Here is a 23837-nt window from a genome sequence, read left to right on the forward strand (position 1 = left end):
AGCCAGGCATGAGCTGTTAGCGTCGCTCTCTGCAACTCTCCTGACAGTGCCGTTAATGGAGGAGGAGACCTCTTCCATGGTGAAGGCTACCCGCTGTTCTCCAGGAATCCTCACACCAGCCACAGCTGTCATCTTCCTGTGGTTTCACTCACTAACAGATGTTTAATATCTGAGAAAAATGATCTGTGGGTGGCTTTATTCCTTGGCTGAGCTGCAGATAAGCGTATCTTCAATTTGCATTTAGTCTTAGCTCTCTACGAGAGACATGTGGAATGATTTTAAAGTTCCAAAAGTATGTGTGCACATTTTTGTTTCATTTTGTCAGTTAAAAGTAAAAAGGTTCTCAGAACTTTTCTTCTGCATAATGTTCAATGTCCTTTAAAAAGTTCATGCCCTTCATGTTCTTTCCCTTAATATCCAAAGATATATGGAAATACTTCAGAGAAAAATGCCTACCTCTCGTTTTGTGCATGTGGATTTAAGGTTTGGAGCAGTATCGGCGGGTTTGCTGTGTGCCCTCAACACACTGTCTCAGCAACTGGAAAGTGAGGGGGTTGTCGATGTCTATCAAGTGGCCAAGATGATCAACCTAATGAGGCCGGGAGTCTTCACAGACATGGTGAGTCTTGCGCTTTAATTTAGGGGACCCCTCCAATGAATTATACGATCCATTGCCAGAACCGGAATGAAGTCATCGTCGTGAAAAGCATAATCTAAATCGTATTTAGTTGAATAGGAATAATAAGTGTTCAGTTGCTGAAGGGGGACCATGCAGTTAATATTGTGTTCCATCTTCTCTCCTCTGTGTCTCCTTTCGATGACTGTCTTCATAATCCCGATTGTGAACTGCTCACCAGGATCAGTACCAGTTCCTGTACAAAGCCCTCCTCAGTCTTGTCCACACCAAGGAGATCAGCTTCGGGCCTCTGGACATTACTCGGCCCTTGGCATCCTTGTCTGATCAATCCGACCAAGCAGAAAGTCGAGAATCACTGGTGTGAGGGCCAGAACCGGACTGAAGATATTACGTGTCTCCAAACATCCTGCGCCTCTTCGACTCCTGGGGTGCTCATAGGAGGCATTTAACTTTGTAAGCCGTCAAAGAACTATTGGTAGACTTTTTGAGGCCTTTTTTTTGCCAGACTCTTGGTTAAGATAAATAACCTGATTACTTTTATACACTGATATAAAAACAAATTTGATATTTATTTTTTTCGTCTTAATGTCCTCTAATTGAAGGGTTTGCACCTGCATTTTTAAGTTTTAAACTGCGTCGGCAGGCAATGAGATGCACTACTGTCGTTTCTTGTTTGCACTATATAATGTCAGTGTTACTGCCTATGCTGATGCCCACACATGTGGCTGGCGCACGTTGATTGTTTGACATTCCACAACCTTGTTCCCTGCTTCTGCGAAGGACATTGCTCCGTTTGACGCTTTCCACTGGATTTAAACCAGCTGAGGGAGGAGGTCAAACTCACCTCAGTGGCTAAATGCTGTTCAACTGCAATAACCTCCTCATCACAGCTCCTCTGGCCAACTGCATTACTACACATAATCATAAGAGACATTACCTATTACCACTGAGCCCTTGTTCTACAAAATGCATCTCTCTTTTTGTTGTTGTTGTTTTTGCTCTTTCCTGTTCCTCTTTATTTTTGAACTCACATTCTTGTTCGAATACCTAACAAAAAAGTGGTTGAATTTTTTTGAGGTCACTTTCTGATTTTGTATATATGGAAACACTGTATGCACTTATGCATATATTATCCTCCTAACTTTTTTGTGCAAGTTCTTTAAGTCTTATTTTATCACTACCCAGCCCTTCTGCTCTTTTTATGTGTACGCTGCTATGTTGGCACAGTTCACACACTCAATCACAGCTGTTTCTCGTCTCATTGAAATCATTCTGCTACGCAAGCACGAATTAAGAACACCGTTTCCAAAACTCTCATCGGTCGTGTGTGGGAAAAAGCTTGCTATAGGAAGGACACACTATGATATGCAAGGGAACATATACTCAACAAGTTCTATGCAACAGGTTGAAGAAAACCAAAACAGGGTGTGATTCTCAGTGTTATATGTTATGGATCATCTGACCTCTTTTTCTGCTGTCTGGATAGAGACAAGAGACTGCTAAATAACATTTTCTATTAACCAATTGATGTCTTTCTCATTTCATTAGCACATGAGCTACTAACAGAGAAACAGACAAGATAGGAGTTCTTTTTTTTTTTTTTTTTTTTTTTTTTACATTGTTTTTGACAGATAGTTCTAAATCTGAATTTTTTGTAAGATTGACTAATCTGCTACTTTGCCATGTCCTCGGTTTACCGACATACAACTTTTCAAGGTTACGGACGGCACGCAATGACCTATTTTCGCAGCGCTGTAATTATGTCACGTGCGAGAAGGGACACTTACTGTTTTTCATTTTATTGTTTTATATCTATGGCTGTTTTTTTTTCCCCATTCAAATATTTACTGTAATTATGACTTTACTGCATTAGCGTAGGTTCGTGAAAGGCTACGGCGTTCTGAGTACAAAATAGAAAGGAACTCCTTCGTAAACCGAAGAACCCCTCCCTGTATAATATTTCCAAAATGAGTAGAGAAAGTAATTTGTAGAATATCCACTACATGTTTACATTTTGTTGTCAATGAACTAAGTCAAATAACTTCTTCTTGGTCATGTCATTTCATGGTAACTTAGATATACTGTGCTGGAACTAAATTCGGTTTAAAAATGGGAACATTTAAGAATCCTGTAAAAACAGTAAATGTTTCACGAACCTCCACCAAAATCACAGTTAAATGGTTCAAATATTCTACAAAAAAAAACTATGGGAACTATAAACAACTGCGGATTATTTACCCTTGTTTTTGGGAGCAAGATTTTATTGCATTTTGCCATTATAAACAAGTTTTCCCAATCTCTTTTGATCTGATTATATTTCTGACAGCAAAACATATCAGTCTCACTCCTTGTTACCCAAATTATCTACCTGACAGCTATTCAATTGAAATACCAAGTCCATTAAACCTGCCGTAAGGGCACAAAAAAAAAAAAAATATTTGACTCCATCGTTGAATTAACATTCTTGAAGGCTTAAATGAAACTCAATTTCATGTGCCAGAAGTTTCTGACCAGTTTGAATGTTTAGCACACTTGAGCAGCTCTGAATATTCAAATTTGTAGGGGGAAAAGGTTGATTGAATATCATTTGCTCGCTTGCGGGGCTGTATCCTGCCTTCAAGCCCTTTGTAGATTCTGCACTTGCCATATTCCACAGTTTGAGATGCAGTTAGGGGACAAAAAAAAAAAAAAAAAAAAATCATCAACACACAAACACATTTTGAAACTGATGTGTGTGACCTGAGAACATTTGACTTTCAATGACAATTTGGAAGCAATTCTATGATTGATAGTGTGAAATTAAGTTTGCGTTTCTACATTTCAGATGATTCCTCGACACGGCAAAAAGCAGAGTAGGTGAAACACAGTGAAAGGGCAACTTCATCTTGATTTTGAAAAGATTTTACCAAAAGTTTCTGGCACTGATCAGTTCTAGTCCCTGAATAGGACCTCCATCCCCTTGCACCACATCTGTATTCCCATCAGAATCCTCAGCTCAATGTTTCATCACACAGACAACAGAAACAAGATGTCTACATTTTTCTACAGTTATCTTTCATAAATTGGCAACCTATGAATTCTATTTGTGGAAATGACAGCCCACAACATTTTGTATGTGTCTTGCAAATGTGTCGTCTAAAACAAACGGGAAAAACAAGCACACGGGATATTCATATCTGAGAGTGAGATGTAAAAATCAATGACCACGCATTACATTATACTGTACCACGCCGTTTCACACAACTCGCCGCACTAGCAACTCATAGTCAGTTCAAGTGTGCCATTTGTTGAAAATGAAACCTTAAATTCAAGTTGCATTGAAAAATACACTCGACTGTTGTGTCAAATGGCAGGTAGCTCTGCTAAATCTCCTTGGAATTACAGAATTTGAAGTTCGTACGATGAATGTGCATGATTCGCCTTCTCTTGATCTGGGAAGTAGGCATTGTTGCAGATGAAATTTCCCATTCTAAGCTGAGACATGTTCCTTGCACTTGAAGAGTTTCTGCAAGCTAAATTGCTGATCGATCATTTCTTCATGAATATAATTCCTATTGAAAACTATGATAGTGCCGTTGTTAAAGCACACACACACAGCTGTACCGTGCATAAGAAATGTATATATTTTGTTGCTTGTAACGGCACCCTTCCCTGAGAACTGTGTTGACGGGATCAGAGTAAATGCTATGTAATTTTAAATTATATGTTCTATTTTCTCTCTTGTCTACAGTAATTTTCAATTTCCTGAATAATGTATACAAAATGCTTGTGGCTTTTTTTATTATTATTATTATTATTGTTTTAATCTGAGTCACTTCTGAGTACATGCTGTTAGTTTTTACCAGCTTTTGGTAATAATTATATTTCACTTTCCAGCTGCGCACCCTTCATGTAAAATCAGGCAGTAATTGTGATATTACAATTAAGATGGATTTGTTTTCTTGTTCTTTTTGTTAATAGCTATATGAAATCATTCTACTATAGTGTTATTTAATATGTAAATTGTATTGCTATACATACAATAAAATATGTTCTGGGGCTTTTGAGTTTTCTCCCCTCCCCCCACGCCCCCGCTTCCTCCCTCACTTTTCAGAAGCGTTTATGACTTTCAGTCAAGAGACCAAGTGTAAGCGTGTGACACTGCTGTACCAATTTGATCTAACTTTTTTATATTTGATAGCTTGGACAGGATAGAAAATGATGGAATACCTATCTGTTTGTGTTCATACACAGCCACTCGAAAGATTTTGACATTCGGTTTACTGGACCTTGTAACAAAACACACTGAAGTTTTGAAAATGATTAAACATCCATATCTACCATTTAACCAGATTCAAATGACCAATAACACTAATAATTGTCCCCCGTGGGGAGGAGTTTCAAAAAACTGGGAAAACTGTCCCCCAATATCGTCCAAAACCCCGGCTTATTTGCCATAATTTTTTTTTTCGGATCCCACTTTTTCGTGTTTTTTTTTTTTTTTTTTTTTCATAGCTATTGCAAAGTCTGTGCTAGCTGATTCGCAGCAAATAATCAATTGCTCACTTCAGTCAGGCGAGTTTCCTTAAGCTCTTAAAGTAGCTGCCATTAAGCCTCTGCTAAAAAAATAGAACGCTGGACGCTTCCATGTTAGCAAGCTATAGACCCATCTCAAATCTCCCTTTTATAGCCAAGATTGTTAAGAAAGTTATTTTTTCATCAACACAGCAAGTTCTTCAACTTAAATGAACTTTTTGACAAATTTCAATCAGGTTACTGAAATCATCACAGTACAGAATCGGCTCTTATCAAAGTGCTAAATGATATAAGGTTGAATACTGACTCAGGAAAGGTGTCAATTCTGGTCTTGTTGGAACTCAGTGCGGCTTTTCATATGGTAGATCATAATATACTGCTGAACAGGTTGGAAACCTGGGTAGGACTAAATAGAACAGTCCTTAAATGGTTCAGGTCCTACCTGTAGGAAAGGAGTTATTTTGTAATCATTGGAAGTGTTGAATCTCATCGAATGGCAATGACCTATGGGGTCCCTCAAGGGTCAGTTATTGGACCCATCCTGTTCAGCCTGTATATGCTACCTTTGGGTCAAATTCTTCAGAACTTGAATTTTGACTGTCATAGCTATGCAGATGACAGCAGTGTCTCCAGATGACTGCAGTTCAATGTAGGTGTTGTGTCACTGTCTAAAACAGATAAATAACTGGATGAGCCAAAATTTTCTTCAATTAAACCACAACAAAACTGAGATAATTGTTTTTGGCAATAAAGAAAAGAGGATTGCTGTTGGTAAATACCTGGAGGCACTCTCTTTAAAAACCAAAGACCAAGTCCGGAACTTTGGTGTTCTGATAGATTCCGACCTGACTTTCAACAATCAAATCAAATCAATTACTAAAACTGCCTTCTACCATCTGAAGAACATATCCAGAGTGAAGGCTTACATGTGTCAAGCAGACCAGGAGAAGCTCATCCATGCTTTTATCTCAAGTAGACTTGACTATTGTAATGGTCTTCTGACTGCACTTCCCAAAAAGAGCATTAAACAGCTGCAGCTCATTCAGAATGCTGCAGCTTTGGTTCTGACCAGAAAAAAGAGGTCAGAGCATATTACTCCAATTCTAAAGTCTTTACACTGGCTTCCAGTCAGCTTTAGAATAGATTTTAAAGCTCTGCTATTGGTCTATAAATCACAAAACGGTTTAGGTCCTGAATACATGAATGAAATGCTAATGGAATGTTAGATATATTTTAGAAGTTATCATTTATTTTCTTAGCTTGCATTAGTATTTTGCATTGTAGCTTGCCTTAGTATCATGGACAATTTGTAGAAAGAAAGATGTCTCGCCTTCAAGAAGATGACTCAGCATCATCCGATGGAAGGACGCCTTGACCAAGGACGTGATCGGATGTGGTCGGGGACGTGGCAGGTGTTGATCTGGTCCCATGTTTTGTGTTGTGTCCGTGCGAAAGACACAAGATGAGAAATCCCAACGATACTGTTGCGAAAGGGGCTAACAAAACAACATGATAATCGGCGAACCAATAATCCCATTTGGACCCTCGACCGCAAGTTTCCCATGATTTATGTTGTGTCTTAGTGCTTAGAACATTATGTCTCGTAAAACCCTGAACAATCTCCCATGCGATGCTTTTAATGCTTTTCAATGCTTTTAATCATGTATGAGCTGTATGCGCTGTATAAATAAATTTGCTTTGCTTTGGCGGCACAGTGGCCGACTGGTTAGAGCGTCAGCCTCACAGTTCTGAGGACCGGGGTTCAATCCCCAGCCCCGCCTGTGTGGAGTTTGCATGTTCTCCCCGTGCCTGCGTGGGTTTTCTCCGGTTTCCTCCCACATCCCAAAAACATGCATGAATTGGAGACTCTAAATTGCCCGAAGGTGTGACTGTGAGTGCGAATGGTTGTTTGTTTGTATGCGCCCTGCGATCGGCTGGCAACCAGTTCGGGGTGTACCCCGCCTTCCTGCCCGATGACAGCTGGGATAGGCTCCAGCACGCCCGCGACCCTCGTGAGGAGAAGCGATCCAGAAAATGGATGGATGAATGGATGGAAGACACCAATAGTCAATTCTCTATTATCTATTTGTGGCTAGACCTCACCAACTCCACGACTGCCATCTAGGTGGACCTATTTGCTCTTAAGCTATATTGGTTTTCACTTAAAAGATCGTGTTTGTCTATGAATTTGTCAAGTCTATGTGCAAATAATCTTGATACGATTTTAGAGAACTGTGGAAGTAGTGATATTGGTTTGTAGTTGGTGAATCTATGTTTTTCTCTGTTTTTGAAGACTGGTATTAGTTTAGCTGTTTTCATTTTACATGGAAAAATGGCAGTTTGAAAGGACCGGTTCCAAATGTGTGTGAGAGGTTTTACTAGTGACTAATAAGACTTTTAATTAATATCATGTCAATATTATTGCAATCAGTCGACTCTTTATTTCTTAGTGTTTTAATTATAATTAATTCTTGTTCATTGCACTGATAATCAGTAGATTTTCAGAGCAGGTATGGAATTTTTATGGAGCATTTCAGTATACAGTATAAAGGAATATTTAGGTAACTGCCCGTGAGTATTTAATTTGGGAAATTTAGATGACATTGCAGTCGATTTAAGAGTATTTTTGTTACAGAGATTTATTTGGGAATTGTTCATCTTTATGTGTTGAGGTTTTGATGGGTTTTTAGGGTTCAAATGGACCCAGGCACTCACATTTCGGGAATGACTACATGGGTAGAGTTTGATTCAAAAACGTAAGAAAATAGGCAACTGTCATGGTCGATGTTTTGGTCTGGATTGTGTTTGGTTTGGTTTCGTGTTTTCCCTGTGTCCCATGTTTTTCCATGTCTTGTGCGCTCATTTAGTTATTGTTTCCACCTGTTCTTGTCTACCTGCTACCTTGTTGACCAATCACCTCCCTCCAGCCAAGTGGTCCACCTCAGATCTTGTCTCAGTTGGTCGGTGCAGAACCCAAACAGCAACAGCCTCAGAATCGGTCAAATCCGGCTATCCCTCTCGCCTAGCAGGAGACGAGGGGTGAGGAGATAGGTCAAGCGGCAGTAAAACAGGCCTCCATGTACTTTCACGAAATGCCGAAGAGTAGAAATAAGTCTGAAGTCATAACATACTACATTGAGATAAGAGGATGCTAATCCGTGTAATATTTTATGAGTAACAGGACCTTAAAATCACATCTCGGGTACAAATCGAACTTCCTCGGCGTCATCAAACGTCTGCAGCGTTTTGTACTAACTGCAGGCGTTTACGACTGGACATGAGAAGACTGCTCCACTTGTTACGTTCCTGTAAGTGCAGTGCAATCTACCACACACACAAAAAGCAAGAATGCCGAAATATATTAATCTGCAAAACCATGAGCGGTTATTGAAATTTGCATAATAATTAAATGAAATAAACTCAAATACAAATCTTGTTTTTCTTTTTCCTGCAGAGTAGCAGTAAACATTAAACAACAAAAAAAACTATAATAGAAGATAACATCACTAGAAACAAGATGTAGAATATAATAGAAACAAGGGACAGAAATAAGAGCAATAAGTCCTTTTGTCATATTCTGAGACTTGCTGTTGGGGCCCGTCAAGAAGTTTATTTATGATGTCCCAGAATTTGGTGCTACACGACTGGCTGAAAGACTTTGAATTGTTTAGTTCTACTGATTGCAGGAAGTTATTGAAGAGTCTCTGTCAAAACAAAACATGGATTAGGAAAAGGATGAGAACCCAAACAACAGGAAAGGACACAAAAGAACAAATTGCGTCCCAGAAATTGCAGTGTCTCATGTGGTCACTTGGTGGCAGTGTCGTCACTCTGAGCAAGTTTACCAACAAATATACTGCGAGCGAAGAAGCGCATGTTTACGTTGACAGTTTCCGCGAGTCTGAGGAAGTTCACCAATTCTCGATGGAGGTGTTCGAGAAACACGAAGAAATGTAAGTGGATGTCAAATTTAAACGAGTAGCGAGTCATTCTGACGAACGAGCCAATCATAAAATGACAATGTTGTCGCTGGAGCATAATAATGGGAGCGTTTGAGTAATATGTAGTTTCTGTCGTCGACTTTTTTTTTTTTTGTGGGGGGGGGGGGCTCAAAAGTTTATCAAGTAGGGCGCAGCTGCTCGAACAGATGAAAAGCCGCAGAGAGACGTTGAAGATCCAAAGTAAGCAGCAGTGCAACAAGTCTGAAGTCGCTCGTCAAAGGAACAACATGCTGCGACAGGTACAACGCCCCAGCAGGTCCTAAAATCCCTTTGGATTTTAGGACCTGGAGGGTTTTATGGACCACCTTACTTTGTGCTGCACTCTCAACCCATGCATGCTTAAATAAATACCTTAATCACCTGCCAATCCAATGTACTCACATTATTTATGTTTATTGTTTGAAATAACACACAGTTAGAATGTGAATAGATTCCACATGGAAAAAGATAGCTTTACACATGATTTATTATCTGTGGTGATTATTATGCAGTGGAAGCACGGTGACTGATTGGTTAGCACATCTGCCTCACAGTTCTGAGGACCCGGGTTCAAATCCGGCCTCGCCTGTATGGAGTTTTCATGTTCTCACCGTGCTTGCGTGGGTTTTCTCCGGTTGCCTCCCCACATCCCACACACATGCATGGTAGGTTAATTGACAACTCTAAATTGCCCGTAGGTGTGATTGTGAGTGGGAATGCTTGTTTGTTTATGTGTGCCCTGCGATTGGCTGGCAACCAGTTCAGGGTGCACCCCGCCTCCTGCCCGATGATAGCTGGGATAGGCTCCGCGCCCGCGACCCTTGTGAGGAGAAGCGGCTCAGAAAATGGATGGATGGATGGATGTTGCAATGTATTAATGGTGAGTGTTATTGGCTGTATGATCTGACATGTTTGTTTGGGTTTGTTTCGCAGCACTTGCGCAGTATGAAGGGGGAGGGGACGCCGTTGCCTGTTGTGGGTGTTGCCTACAATTTTAGACATGAATGCTTTGCCGTCGCGGACACACATGCACACACAGTCGCATACACACACACACGCAATTCATTAGCCATTCCCTCAACGTGCCTGCTTCTTTGCAATAAAACTGACTGATTTTTATGCTGTGTTCCCACCGGATGCGGAGGATCGCATCGCGTACCTCGCTTGAGTTTGATCCCACATTTGGACACATTGAACGTGCTCCATCCGCGCTCTGAACTCGGCAAGAGGCGGGTCTTCCCCTCTGGGAGGCGCCGACAACATTTCCTCCCGCCTTCACAACCTGACCTGCATTGTGGCTCTATACATGTGGAAGAAGTCCAAACGTCCTACAAAAACGCCGTCGTTTCTGGATACACGGCACCATCCAGAGGCGCACACAACTATTTGGAGAATTCCACCGCCTTCTCCAAGAACTGCGTCTGGATGACTGCCATTTCCAGCAGTATTTTAGAATGACTTGTGTCCAGTTTGACCAGCCGTTGGCTCGGGGGGGTGGGGGATGGAGGATTTGATTCCCGCTCCTCCAGGAGATGGGCTGTTCCTCAATTTTTTGCTCATTTCCTCCACTCCTTTTACATTTCCTCTTTCCTGTATAAAATGTAAGCAAAATTTTGGCAGCCGCAGTAGCCACTTGTTCCCCACCCTTGATCATCCTCATCCTCCACCTCATCCATTGGTTGGGGTTCTTCTGTAAATATAAATAAATGGCAGGTGTATGTGAGAATGACATGGAAATAAGTATAGATGCAGTGTGAGTAACTACCTCCTCCTGCAGATGATGGCCCTGCCTCCTCGTCTTCTTGTGCCATTCCCTCAGCATTAGCACCGCTGTACTCTACGGCCCCCTCTTCCGCAACCCCCCGCCCCATCTTCCCACTCGTCTTGCTTGCGGACAAAAAGGGGTCAAGAAAAGAGAGGACCGCAGAGTACCTACACCTCTTGCCTGTTCCTGCTGCCACTTTTCTTTTCCTACTCCTTCTTCTCCCTCAAGTACGTGTCCAAGAGTCCCTTCCACTTTTTGCGGCATATGTCATGTGACAGAAATTGAGTAGGGGTTATTTTACAGGAAGAGTTAGCTAAGACTGTCTTGGAGGTGAAAAGAGTATCAGATTGAGTGATGAAGCTGAAACGTGAAATTGACGGTGTTATGTATAATGTGATTAGTGGCTATGCCACACAGGTAGGATGTGACCTAGAGGTGAAAGAGAAATTCGGGAAGGAACTCGACAAAGTAGTTCTGAGCATCCCAGACAGAGAGAGAATTGTGATTGGTGCAGATTGTAATGGACAGATTGGTGAAGGAAACAGGGATGATAAAAAAGTGATGTGTAAGTTTGGCATCCAGGAAAGGAACTTGGAGGGAAATATGGTGGTAGACTTTGCAAAAAGGATGGAAATGGCTGTTGTGAACACTTTCTTCCAGAAGAGCCAAGAACATAGGGTGACCTCCAAAGCCTGAGGTAGAAGCTCACAGGTGGATTGCATCTTGTGCAGATTTTGTTATCTGAAGGGGGTTACTGACTGTAAGGTAGTGGTAGGGGAGAGTGTGGCTAGACAGCATAGGATGGGTGTGTGTGTTCTGTGGCTTTTCAAGAAGTGGTGATACAAGCTCTTGGTGGACAGGAGGAGCTTCCAGAAGACTGGACCACTTCAGCCAAGTTGATCAGAGAGACAGGCAGGATAGTACTTGGTGTATCTTCTGGTATGAAAGGGGAGGAGGAGACTTGGTGTTGGAACATCAAAATATAGGAAAGAGGTTAGCTAAGGACAAGTGGGACACTAAGAGGACCAAGGAGAGGATAAATAAATACATGGATATGTGACGTAGGTCAAAGGTAGGGGTGGAAAAGGCCACACAAGAGGCATATGATGACATGTATGCCAGGTTGAACACTAAAAAAGGATGAAAAAAGATATGTACAGGTTGGCCAGACAGAGGGATACAGAGGGGAAGGATGTGCAGAAGGTTTGGGTGATTAAAGATAGAGATGGAAATGTGTTGAGTGGTGCCAGTAGTGTGCTGGCTAGATGGAAAGAATACGTTGAGGAGTTGATGAATGATGAAAATGAGAGACAAGGAAGAGTAGAAGAGTCAAGTGTGGTGGAGCAGGAAGTCGCAATGATTAGTCAGGGGGGAGTTAGAAAGGCATTGAAGAGGATGACAAATGGAAAGGCAGATGACATACCTGTGGCGGTATGGAAGCATTTTTGACCAGCTTGTTCAAAAGAACACTGTGGCGGTGAGAAGATTTCTGAGGAATGGAGGAATAGTGTGCTGGTGCTCATTTTTAAGAACAAGGGTGAATTGCAGAGCTGTGGCAACTACAGAGGAATAAAGTTGATGAGCCACACAATGAAGTTATGGGAAAGAGTAGTGAAGGCTAGACTGTCCTGACAGATGTGAGTATTTGCAAGCAGCAGTATGGTTTCATGCCTAGAAAGAGGACCACAGATGTGTTATTTGTCTTGAGGATGTTGATGGAAAAGTACAGAGAAGGTCAGAAGGAGCTACATTCTTTCTTTGTAGATCTTGAAAAAAGCCAATGACAGAGTACCTAAAGAGGAACAGTGGTACTGCATACGGAAGTCTTGAGTGGCAGAGAAGTATGTTAGAATAATACAGGACATGTATGAGGGCATCAGAACAGTGGTGAGGTGTGCTGTAGGTGTGACAGAGGAGTTTAAGGTGGAGGTGGGACTGCATCAGGGAACAGCCCTGAGCCCCTTCCTGTTTGCAGTGGGGATGCATAGGCTGACAGATAAGATTGAACTGGGATCCCCGTCATTGGCAGAGTGTGGGGGGTGTTATGGAAAATTATGTAGATTAGCTGAATTGTGACCTCACAATTACACTTACAACTTTGACAGCTCGAGTGAGTCAGTCTGGAGACACATCAGAATCATTTTTGTATGTCCAAAAAACACACAAGGAATTTGTCTCCGGTAATTGGAGCCGCTCTAGTACGACAACAGACAGTCAATTGACAGAGCAAATTTTTTAGACATAAAGACATTGGCAAAAAGAAAAAAACAGTCACTGAGCAATAAAGGGTTGCTAGTTATCTGGTAATGCCGGTACATTTTTAAATTTATTTTATTTTTGACAATTGTGCAAAAAGATGCAGAGTCCTCTAGCACTTAGAGCAGTTCGAATGACTAATATTGCAATAGTCCGGTGCAATGACCATTGTGCAAAGGGCGCCGAGACTTCAAGCGAGTAGTACGATAATCTGGGACAATGTTGATGCAAATGTTGCAGATACTCCTCAATCAGTGTGCAAATGGAGCAGATGCTACTCTGGCATGAGTGGCCAGTATTGGTCAACAACAGATATGCAAATAGTACAGCGTGGTGAGACTACTACAGTGAGTGCGCAGGTAATATATAATTGGCCCGACAGAAATGTGACAACAAACTCAAGACAAACAATTGCCAGCATGTTGCAATGGAATTGTAGGTTAGGGGTTTAAGAAATTGATTCCAAGAGGGAAGAAGCTGTTGGAAAGTCTGCTAGTTCTAGTTTGTATTGATCAGTAGCGCCGACCTGAGGGAAGGAGCTGGAAGAGCTGGTGACCGGAATATGGAGGGTCAGAGAGGATTTTGCACACTCTTGTCTTAGTTCTGGCAGCGTGCAAGTCCTCAAGGGTGGGTAGGGGGGTGCTGACAATCCTTTCAGCAGTTTTGATTCTCCGTTGCAGTCGGAGTTTGTCTTTTTTTGTACTAGCACCAAACCAGACTGTGATGGAAGAACACAGGAAGGATTTGATGACCGCTGTTTAGAACTGCCTCAGCAGCTCCTGTGGTAGGCCGTGCTTTCTTTTTTCTCAGAAGCCGCAGGAACTACATCCTCTGCTGGGCCTTTTTGAGGACGGAGTTGATGTTGATCGCCCACTTCAGGCCCTTGAGAGACTGTAATTCCCAGGAAGAGTCCTTTTCAAATCTGCAGTAGAAGGTGTTCAAGTCATTGGCTAGTGTGCTATTGTTCTCAGCTTGGGGGGCTCGTCGCTTGTAATTTGTCAGCGATTGGAATGCATGCCAGACTGATTTAGAGTCATTAGCCGTTATCCGCAGTAAATTAGCTCATGATCACCCGCACTTCCTTGTTGCCGCAGTGTGCTAAGAGCTAAGGTAACAACAGCTAACCCCTGCAAAGGCCGCTCCTATGCATCTTACTTTACAACTTTAGGTCACTGGACAATAAAGTAGATCATCAACAAATGGAATTAACATCAAAACACACCAAGGCCCGCCTTCGTTCGGCAGGGAAATGTGCGAGCACGTATCAGCACCAACACTCTCTCCGGCAGTCTTCGCCAGCAACAAATTCAAAGGTCTTTAAATAAACATTAACATGAATGATCACCCGTTCTTCTATTGTTTAAAATTTTAAAAACATGAATATTTGAACTTGTGTATTGTTCAAGTTTGAGAAGAAAAAAAAGAAATAAATTCAAGTTATCAATACTAAAGTATTGATTGCACAATAACAAATTAGATTAATACATCGCATCTCATTGTACTTGTGTATAGTGATAATAAAAATGCATCCTTTTATTCTTATATTACATGTTATATACATGATATATGATAATAAATATGTTGTTAATGTAATACTATTTAGATTTTACTTATCGGTATATTTTATATGAATAAAAATTCTATTATATGACAATTTTAATATTAAATACAATTATGTACACGACACATAAGTAGGGGGTCCTTGCTCCAGCTTTCCATGAGTTTGGGGGTCCTTGGCCAGGAAATTGTTGAATGCCCTTGATGTAACCCATTTGAAAAATGTATATTGGTCATCGGTATCGGTTTGAAGATGCAAGTTATCTATTATCAGTATCGGTGGAAAAAAACAGTTATCGTGCATCCGTAGAGGGAATGTTTCCCATTGAAATTAATGGGAATGCAATTCATCTGTGCCAGACCCCAAAACAAACTTATATTTACGTTATTTTTCTGAGTGTGTGATCCATGCCAAGACGGTTTGGAAAAGGAAAATAGTGCCTGAACAGAGGTAGATTTTCACTTTATTAGGATTCATGTTCCAGGCAGGACACGCCCTGCTCCAATATTCCTGCCGCTGCACTATGATTGGCTTCTGTATCCTGGTAGAACACGCCCTACTGTTTCCAGATGAGAAAGGAAGTACCCTAGTTTCTTGTTTATAATGCACATTTTTCACCCCCCAAAACTTTGTCGTCAATCGTGCGCATTATACATACAGCGGCTGAAATAAGTATTTAACACTTTTAGCGCCCGCTGAGATGCAAGATTCAGACTGTGGGCAAAACATTTGACATAAGGCAATTTCCCAACTTGAGCTGCAACGATCATGTATGCCGCGTTGTCTGTCACTAGCACAATGTCTTTGTCTGACAGCTGCCATTCATCAACAACCTGAGATAGTAGCTTTGTCAGATGAGCGCCAGTGTAAGACTCATACACGGCTTTTGTTTGCAACACATGAGACAGAATCTGCCAGTCCTCACATATGTAATGTGCCATAACTGTTCAATAGGTCACAGAAGTCCATGATTCACATGTTATAGCTACACTGCTAGCCTGGCCCACTGAAGCTATTACCTTAGCTTTGGTTTCGTTGTGTAGTGCAGGTATAACATTTTCTGTGAAGTGGCTGCGTGATGGTAGTTTATACCGTGCCTCCAATGTCTTTACCAGGTGGCGCAACCATGGGTTTTCCTCAACTGAATAAGGCTGTAAGTCTTTGCTCTGAAAGCAGCCACAGACTGGGTGGTTCTCTTCGCCTTCTCTGAACTGCGCAGCAAAGTTGAAAGCATTTAAAGTATCATTGTTTGGGCCAGATCCGCTGCTCCAGTAGCAGTAGCAGGCATTAGCTTCTCTGGGTGGAAACAGCTAACATGGTTTCTCAGATTGGTGGTATTTCTAAGGTATTGATTTTTGAGAGACATATCTTACACACAGCGTGTCTTGTCAAGTTCTCACTTTCCAATGAGTTCATGAAATCGAAAATGAGCCCAGACGTCCGCTTTCAAAATTCCAGGAGCGATTATTTTATTTTTATTTTTTTCTCCTCTAATCGGCTGGTCTCAAAATTGGCCGCTGTCCGCCATGTTCCATGTTTTTTTGCTGTCACGCTTTACAGTGATTTGTCCCTTTATTCAGGGGTACCGTCGGCTGCCGTAAAGCTGTTACAGTCATTGTGATCTAGCTCGCTTACGCTTGTGTCTATGGAATAAATGAGGTCTGCCGAATGTAACAATAATAATAAGAATAATAATCAATTATATCCTGTTGCTGCATCGATGCAGAATCGTTCGTCTGCATTACGATGCATCTGAAAAATTATTTTCAACAGGCCTACTATCAGCACTGTCGAACTTCATCTCAATTTTTGAAGATAGAAAAAAGGTACCAATTACATTAGTGCATGCACACAGAGCAAAATAATTATTGCAAAAACCTAATAAAATACCTATAATACTGATGTTTTTAGGATAAAGATAGCAGCAATATCAGTGGTGTGCATTATACATGGGTAGAAGCATTTTCCTGATTTTGAGGGCAATTTTGGGGGTGTGCATCATACTCGAGAGCGTATTATACACGAGAAATTACGGAAGTTTGGCGGCTTGAATATGTTTCCCACTAACCCTAACCCTCAAACCTAGGCCTTAAACTTAACCATGACAATTACCTTAGTTTTTATATTTCGTACAAATGTGATACATGTTTGGGATGGTCATCTCGTTACATCTGCGTTAGCCTGCCGTTCCCGTGACGTAGGAGCCAATCATGTTGCAGTGGGGCGTGTCCTGCCTGGAAACTATGTGGGAATCCTAATAACGGTGTTTCTTCGTGGATTTTGTGCTTGAGCTGATTTGTTCCTAAACCAGGTCATTGGTAACCTGAAGTACCACTGTACCTGTAAATAAAAATGAAAAATATAAATCAGCAACATTATTTTCAGGTAAATCAGTAAGAGCTTGCTTAAATCTTAGATTGGATGACATCATAGAAGCAGCAAGACACAGAAAATGAAGTGGATGGCAGATACTATGGAGAAGATGGTACAGAATCTGCTGAGATCCAGTTCAGTGCCTTAAGCAGTTCAGTAGGGTCTGTCTTTAACAGCCTTAACTGCTGTCATTTCTTGTTATTGTTCTTGGGGTGAATGGTGGCTGTTGCTGTGGTTCAATCAAAATGTTTTTTTTTTCAGTCAATTTTAACTGTACTTAATTAGCAATAATTAAATACGAAAGAACATATAAAATGAAAACTTATAAGGGCAATGGAAAGGCAAAAATACTGTATGTATCTTCATGTTTGTTTTCATTTAACTTTGGATGTGATTATTTCAGGTCCATGTCATTGCTCTATTGTCAAGTACAAATGACAATTCCTACCTTCTACACAGTTATGTTGATGCATTGTATTGCCAGCTCCCATGATTGTGAATGTAGGTTAAATGTTTTATTTTTTTTCCAAACACCAATCTTCGGTTTCAGTGGCAGAACACGGGATCTGATTATTCTTTTGTCTTTCTAAATGAGTTTTAAATGCAATTTCGACTGGCATCTTTTAGCTTGTGTTTAAGTGAATAATTGTGTTGCCTTTCTGTTGCTATAGAATGTGCAGAAGTTGGAGAATCACCTCTGTGGAAGACCGCTGCACCACCCAAATGTCCTTGCTCTTGAGGTATCAAATGTTATCAAATTTACGATTATTTTTGTTATTTTTTTGGGGCCCGCAGACAAGCTCGCCACCTGAGCATACCGTATAATCAATTTCATTCTCCCATCCGTTATTAATGATAACCACCCCATTGCATAATACAAATGACCAAAGCAACTCAAAATAATGCACACAAGTCAAAGCCCAAGGTACGCTTGCGCATGCCTGCATCATTCCTTTTTCCGGTTATTAAGGATAACCACCACCTTGCATCATAGAAATAAACTAATGGTGGGTCTATATTAAAAATAAATTTAATTAGGCTTTGTAATTAATCTAAATGAATCACATTTTAATTTACAACAAATATTTGCCACAATAAGCAACTCATAAATGTCAAGATGGCCTGTTTTTTTTTTTTTTCCCAATGTCTTAAAAACATAGTTGCAATGAGAAGTTTACCTTTTTTTTCTCGTTTTTTCCCTAAAAATCTTCAAAAGTCAACAGTGCACATACTGTAATATATTTCGAAAATTCTTTCACATTGAAATGAGGTACATTACTGGATATACATTTTTAAAAATACACATTTTTAATATTATGTGACCTCCTAATTCAACATTCAATTTCATTTACTCCAAAATAATGTGTTTAATATCATGGCTGTGGTCCACCCTAGTGTTTAGTTTTTACATTGCAGCTTTATGGACGTATTTTCCCCTCCCACGTGCACATTGTCACGTGAGCCAACTTGCACAACGTAGTGAAAACTAGACCGGTCGTGTCTGGAGTCAACTTTCACTCCTGCTGCGACATAATAAAAATGAAGACACAACAACAAGATGCAGAGGGGGGATAAACACATAGAGCTGTCAAATGTAACGGAATGTCCTAATATTGCTATGGAAATCACTGAACGGTGACTCGTTACTTTCGTAGCACCGATTGTTCTGGGTATTTGGGTGGGGGAGGGGGGGGAAATCCAGCGTCCGACATTACCGGCCAGTATGGCACAGTGACAAAACGTTCATAAATGATTTCGATGAAATAAACACTATATCGTTTAAAAAGAGAGACAGAAAAGCTGCGTGGGGACACGCTATTTTACTACGCCCCCCCTGGCTTCCAAGCCACGGAGGGGAAAGCTTTCTTTCCGTCCAGTGTCAACGCATTGTAAGTCACTATGGTCGTAAATAAACTACACTTCTTACCATGCTTCTTATATGTATCGTTTAGGTTATCATGAAGGGAGCGCCAGTCGTAGATAGGAAAAGATGGAAAAGAATGATGCTAACTGTCAAGCTATCGTGTCATGAAGTCGTAAAACATCTAAATAAGTGATTGAGTGATACAGTACACTTGTAACATAGGTCTGGTTGGGACCATGTTATAGCAGAGAGTAACCATCCATCCATTTTCTGAGCCGCTTATCCTCACAAGGGTCGCGGGAGTGCTGGAGCCAATCCCAGCTATCATCGGGCAGGAGGCGGGGTTACACCCTGAACTGGTTGCCAGCCAATCGCAGGGCACAGAGAAACAATTGTTAATAAACCTTGTGTGTGTTTATTCCCCCCCCCCCCCCCCCCCACTCCTCTGTATGTTGTTGTGTCTTGACTTTATTTTTGTTATGTTGCACCACAGGTGAAAGTTGCCTCCAAACACATGATCTGTCTCGTATTCACTTTGTTATGCAAGTCGGCTCATGTGCTAATGTTCATGTGGGAGGGGAAAATACCACCATAAAGCTGCAACGTCAAAACTAAACATTGGTGCACCACAGTATTAAACACATTATTAAAGACCAAGTACAGCTCAGTATTAATAATATAACTGATTAGAATGGTTTGGAAATGACAAATTAAAAGTGGATCATCACTCAATTGTATAACATATGAATGGATAGACGAGCATAGGTGCGCATTGTATATGGGTAGAGAAGACTTCTTGATTTTTGGAGTCAACTTTGGGGGTGCGCATTATATTCGAGAGCTTATTATCCATTAGAAATTAAAATACATAAATTCATCACGGATATAAATGTTTTATTAGTTTGGAGTAGGGCTGCCACAAACGATTTTGATGGTCGACTAGTCACCGATTATTTTTAGTGATTAGTCGACTAATGGAATCATATGTAAATTACAGCTTATTGCACCAGCAAGCAGCTGCTCTTATACAACCATCATTAGCTTCCAGCTTGAAATGTTTAAGGTATTTGCAAAAGCTAATTAAGGTAATAGTACAAGATTAAACTTTTAATAAACTTTGCAGCTTGTACCATCATTCCTGACATGTTCACACTGGTGTGAAAAAGTGTTTGCCCCCTTCCTGATCTCTTATTTTTTTGGATGTTTGTCACACTTAAATGTTTCCCATCATCAAGAGAATCCGGAGAATATCCGGCCATCTGTTCATGACCTCAAGCTGAAACAAATTTGGGTTCTGCAGCAGGACAATGATCCAAAACACACTAGCAAGTCCATCTCTGAATGGCTGAAGAAAAACAAAATGTAGTGTGAGTAGGGGAACAACCAGATGTTAAAAACATGACAAATAATATGTTATCATTACTTGTTTAGATATACAGTACAAACAGTACCTCTGGAAGAACATTGAGATTCACATCACATTAAAATGTCCAACCCGTCAACAAATGCGCAACTTGAACATCGGACAATCACAGTATTGAGGTCTGATATTGGCATTTCGATATGGTACTATTAGAGAGAACGATAGGCTGCAGCTGTAAATTTGTATAGTTTCTGTTTTTCAGACGAGCTATTGGGCATCTGTGGAAAAATCCATTCCAATCTGGGAACACTTCCTCCTGGGCAAAGAACCACATCCCACTGATTGCGCTGGACCCTTTCCCAAGAGAGCTCTTCAGGAACATGTAACAGCAAAGGAACATGGCCTGCCTCCTCGTCCAAAATCCAAACCTGCCTGATAGTTGAACTTTGGTTCTACTGCTTTCATTAGACTGTTCACCAAGGGCCATATTCGCCCATGCGCGCGTAAATACATTTCTGCGTGCCTGGACTTGCGCACTTTGTATTCATGCTGAATCTCCTGGCTAGACCTCTGGCACACCCACCACGTGTTAACCTGGGAATAATTGTGGAAACACCAAAGAGGCGCGATTCACTGACAACTGAGGCTGGCTTTAAGTTGTGAAAAGTAGATCTTTCCTGAGACTTTTGAATGTTAGAAAGTAGTGGTGGACAGATCGATCCAAATATATCGATCCAAATTTAAAAAATATTGATACAAAGTCGTGATAAGATTAGTAGACCTGCTTTTGGAGTCATACGAGTTGACGAGACCAGAAAAAAACACTTCCGCCGCTTCTGCTTTTAAGAAGTAACGGTAACGGTAATCCGTTTCGATTATCTAAATGTCGGTCGCTACTTTTATTTATCAACTATTGCTTATTTATCTACTATTTAGTCTGCAAGACTACGACTTCCACATTGGGCGCTGTTTGCTCCAATCCAATCTAAGCGCTAGTGACGTCTAAATTTAGTTCACCAATAAAACGACACAACAAAGTCACACGACCTCCACAACGTCTTCTATTGGGCTTCCCGAGCATAGGTATATACACTAGATAAGACAGCCCTGCTGATTACGTGCCTACGTGGCGCCCATGTTAGGAAGGTCATCATTAACATGAAGGTAGCGGAGCGCTACCCGTCGTTTTTTACATTTAGACAAAAAAAAAAAACAACAGCTTTCATGTCAAATAGTATTTGTCTGGCACTGTCTGCCCAAACGTGGACATTTCAGCCCACTTATAACTTGAGAAAACACTGCAGTAAATTGCAGATGCTTTGTTGTAGTTTTGGCTGTTTACTTTTTACTCTTAAGTAATTTTTGGGAGGAATACTTTTTAGTTTTACTTGTGTCATGAACGTAATAGAGGATAGGACCCAAAAATGCACGACTCCAAAACAAATGGACCGTTTCAAAAAGAGAGGTTTAATATACGGGCAGAGGTCGGTACACAGGCAGGCAATCCAAAAAAGGCAACAGTATCCAAAAACGTGAGGCCAAAACGCGAGGTCGTTAATCGGAACATGGTCTAGCCTTACAGTGAGTTTGTGATGTGGAAACGAGGAATGCTACAACGCGACGACAAGATACTACGAACTGGCGACGAGAAAGAATGAGACACCAGGTTAAATGCAAGGGGTAATTAGGGTGATCGAGGCACAGGTGGTGAAGATGCTCTCAAGAGCAGGTGTCGACAAGACAAGGGGAAGACAGCAACCGGAACACACACCCATGACACCTGAGTCATTATTGTCAAGTAACAGTATCCTTACTCGAGTACAATATTTGGCTACTCTACCCACCTCTGGAGAAGACATCCTCCATTGGTACTCTTACGTTTAAGCAACATTTTTGCTCATCAGGTCAGCCAGTGTCGTATTTGTTGCACTGGTCTTTATTTTCGCGTTGAGGTCCTGCGGGACATGGCTCTGGTTGTGGTCCCAGCAGAACCGCGAAGCACAAGTAACATCGGCGAGAAGCGCTGATCCGCTATTACATCTTGTATCAATTAGGAAACGCGCCGACAGTTATCTAATTAGTTTACGGATGTGAATGTTAAATGTATTAAGCGACCGAGTGATGTCACAACACAGAATGAACACATTTCTAATTCTGAAATGGCCAATAAAAACGGAAAAATACTGTACTTAATATTTTCCTGGAGGATGCATTTGGGATTAATTAGCCTTTGAAGTTGATAATAGTAAAAAATGAAGTGAAACAATGATTTTAGTCAATTCTTTTCCAGAATGGGCAGCATGGTGGGCGACTGGTTAGCGCATCTGCCTCACAGTTTTGAGGACTGGGGTTCAAATCCCGGCCCCGCCTCCGCCTCGGTTTGCACGTTCTCCCCGTGCCTGCCTGGGTTTTCTCCAGGTACTCCGGTTTCCTCCCACATCCCAAAAACATGTGCGGTAGGTTGATTGAAGACTCTAAATTTCCCATGGGTGTGAATGTTGTTTGTTTCTATCTGCTCTGCAATTGGCTGGCGACCAGTTCAGGGTATACCCTGCATCTCTCACGAAGATAGCTGGGATAGGCTCCAGCACACCCGCGACCCGAGTGAGGATAAGCAGTACAGAGAATGGATGGATGGATTTTCCAGAATGAGTGTGCTTAAAGAGGAGGATGCTATTCATGTGGCACAGCTTGAAGCAGGCATCAGGTGCAGGTGGAGATGGGACGGGCTCAAGTTGGAGACAAGCAAAGAAATGAGGCAAATCTAATTTTAATCTTAAATTTGTACATCAACCTCTACTTGAGTGGTGTAAATAAATCTTTTTCTGCATGATGTGTTTATTTTGCCTTATTGTACTCTTCAGAGTCTTCCAGATTGGTATCCCCCCCAGACCCACCCAATGTTTAATGATAACTGCATGAAAAGCAAAAAATAATAATAATAATAATGTCAACATGATACTGTTCTTGAACAAAACATTGTCACCAAAACCTTTGTTCTGCACGGGGTGGCTTATTTTTTAACGAAAGGCTTTGGGGATTGTTTACTCTTTATTTATTAGATTTTCACCATTTTTTTTTCTTCAAAAACAGAAAGGAATTGCACTGAACTTCTATTTATTTCTATTTTCTACTTTGTCCTAATTCTGTCCAGGTTTTTAACTATTTAATACTAAAAAAGGAAACATTACAAAAACACTTAAGGGTCATGAAAATTAATTGACATTTAGAAATTCAGTGATGCATCTGCCTTAACTACTGAAATGTATCGTTATTGGCGATACTGACCTTGTATTTACTTGGTATTGAATTGATACCAAACTATGCAATATCGCACACCCGAACGCCCAGATTGTGTACATGTTCATAGTAATTATGTTTAATTCATTGATGATGTTATTAGAAACATTTCTATGCTGGTGCTTACGGAACAGTAGGACAGACACACGCTGGCTTTTGTTTGTTAAAACTGACCACACTACATTATGAACACACACATGCACTACAGGCACACTGATAACAATCA

At 41.0% G+C, this 23837-nt stretch overlaps 2 protein-coding genes across 6 annotated transcripts in view; both read left to right on the forward strand.

Annotated features, from left to right (window-relative positions):
* The window catches only part of LOC133408831 (receptor-type tyrosine-protein phosphatase gamma-like), a 436974-nt gene extending 432305 nt beyond the window's left edge, over window positions 1-4669 (forward strand). For 4 of the 5 annotated variants that reach the window (XM_061688097.1, XM_061688098.1, XM_061688099.1 and 1 more), the window contains 2 exons: window positions 484-619; window positions 858-3342. In XM_061688097.1, the coding sequence (XP_061544081.1) occupies window positions 484-619; window positions 858-1001 (280 nt within the window). In that variant the 3' untranslated portion in view covers window positions 1002-3342. Of the gene's footprint in view, window positions 1-483; window positions 620-857; window positions 3343-3461 lie in introns of those variants that run through there. The other variant, XR_009769331.1, reaches the window with a different exon arrangement.
* Window positions 4670-9021: 4352 nt separating this feature from the next.
* cep15 (centrosomal protein 15) lies at window positions 9022-23146 on the forward strand. The gene is made up of 4 exons (XM_061688504.1): window positions 9022-9105; window positions 9269-9392; window positions 17756-17824; window positions 20574-23146. Exons 1-4 carry the CDS (start codon window positions 9077-9079, stop codon window positions 20745-20747), a joined length of 396 nt encoding a protein of 131 aa, XP_061544488.1. The 5' UTR covers window positions 9022-9076; the 3' UTR covers window positions 20748-23146.
* The last annotated feature ends 691 nt before the right edge of the window (window positions 23147-23837 follow it).

Source organism: Phycodurus eques, chromosome 10 (assembly GCF_024500275.1).
Source record: "Phycodurus eques isolate BA_2022a chromosome 10, UOR_Pequ_1.1, whole genome shotgun sequence".
NCBI lineage: Eukaryota > Metazoa > Chordata > Actinopteri > Syngnathiformes > Syngnathidae > Phycodurus > Phycodurus eques.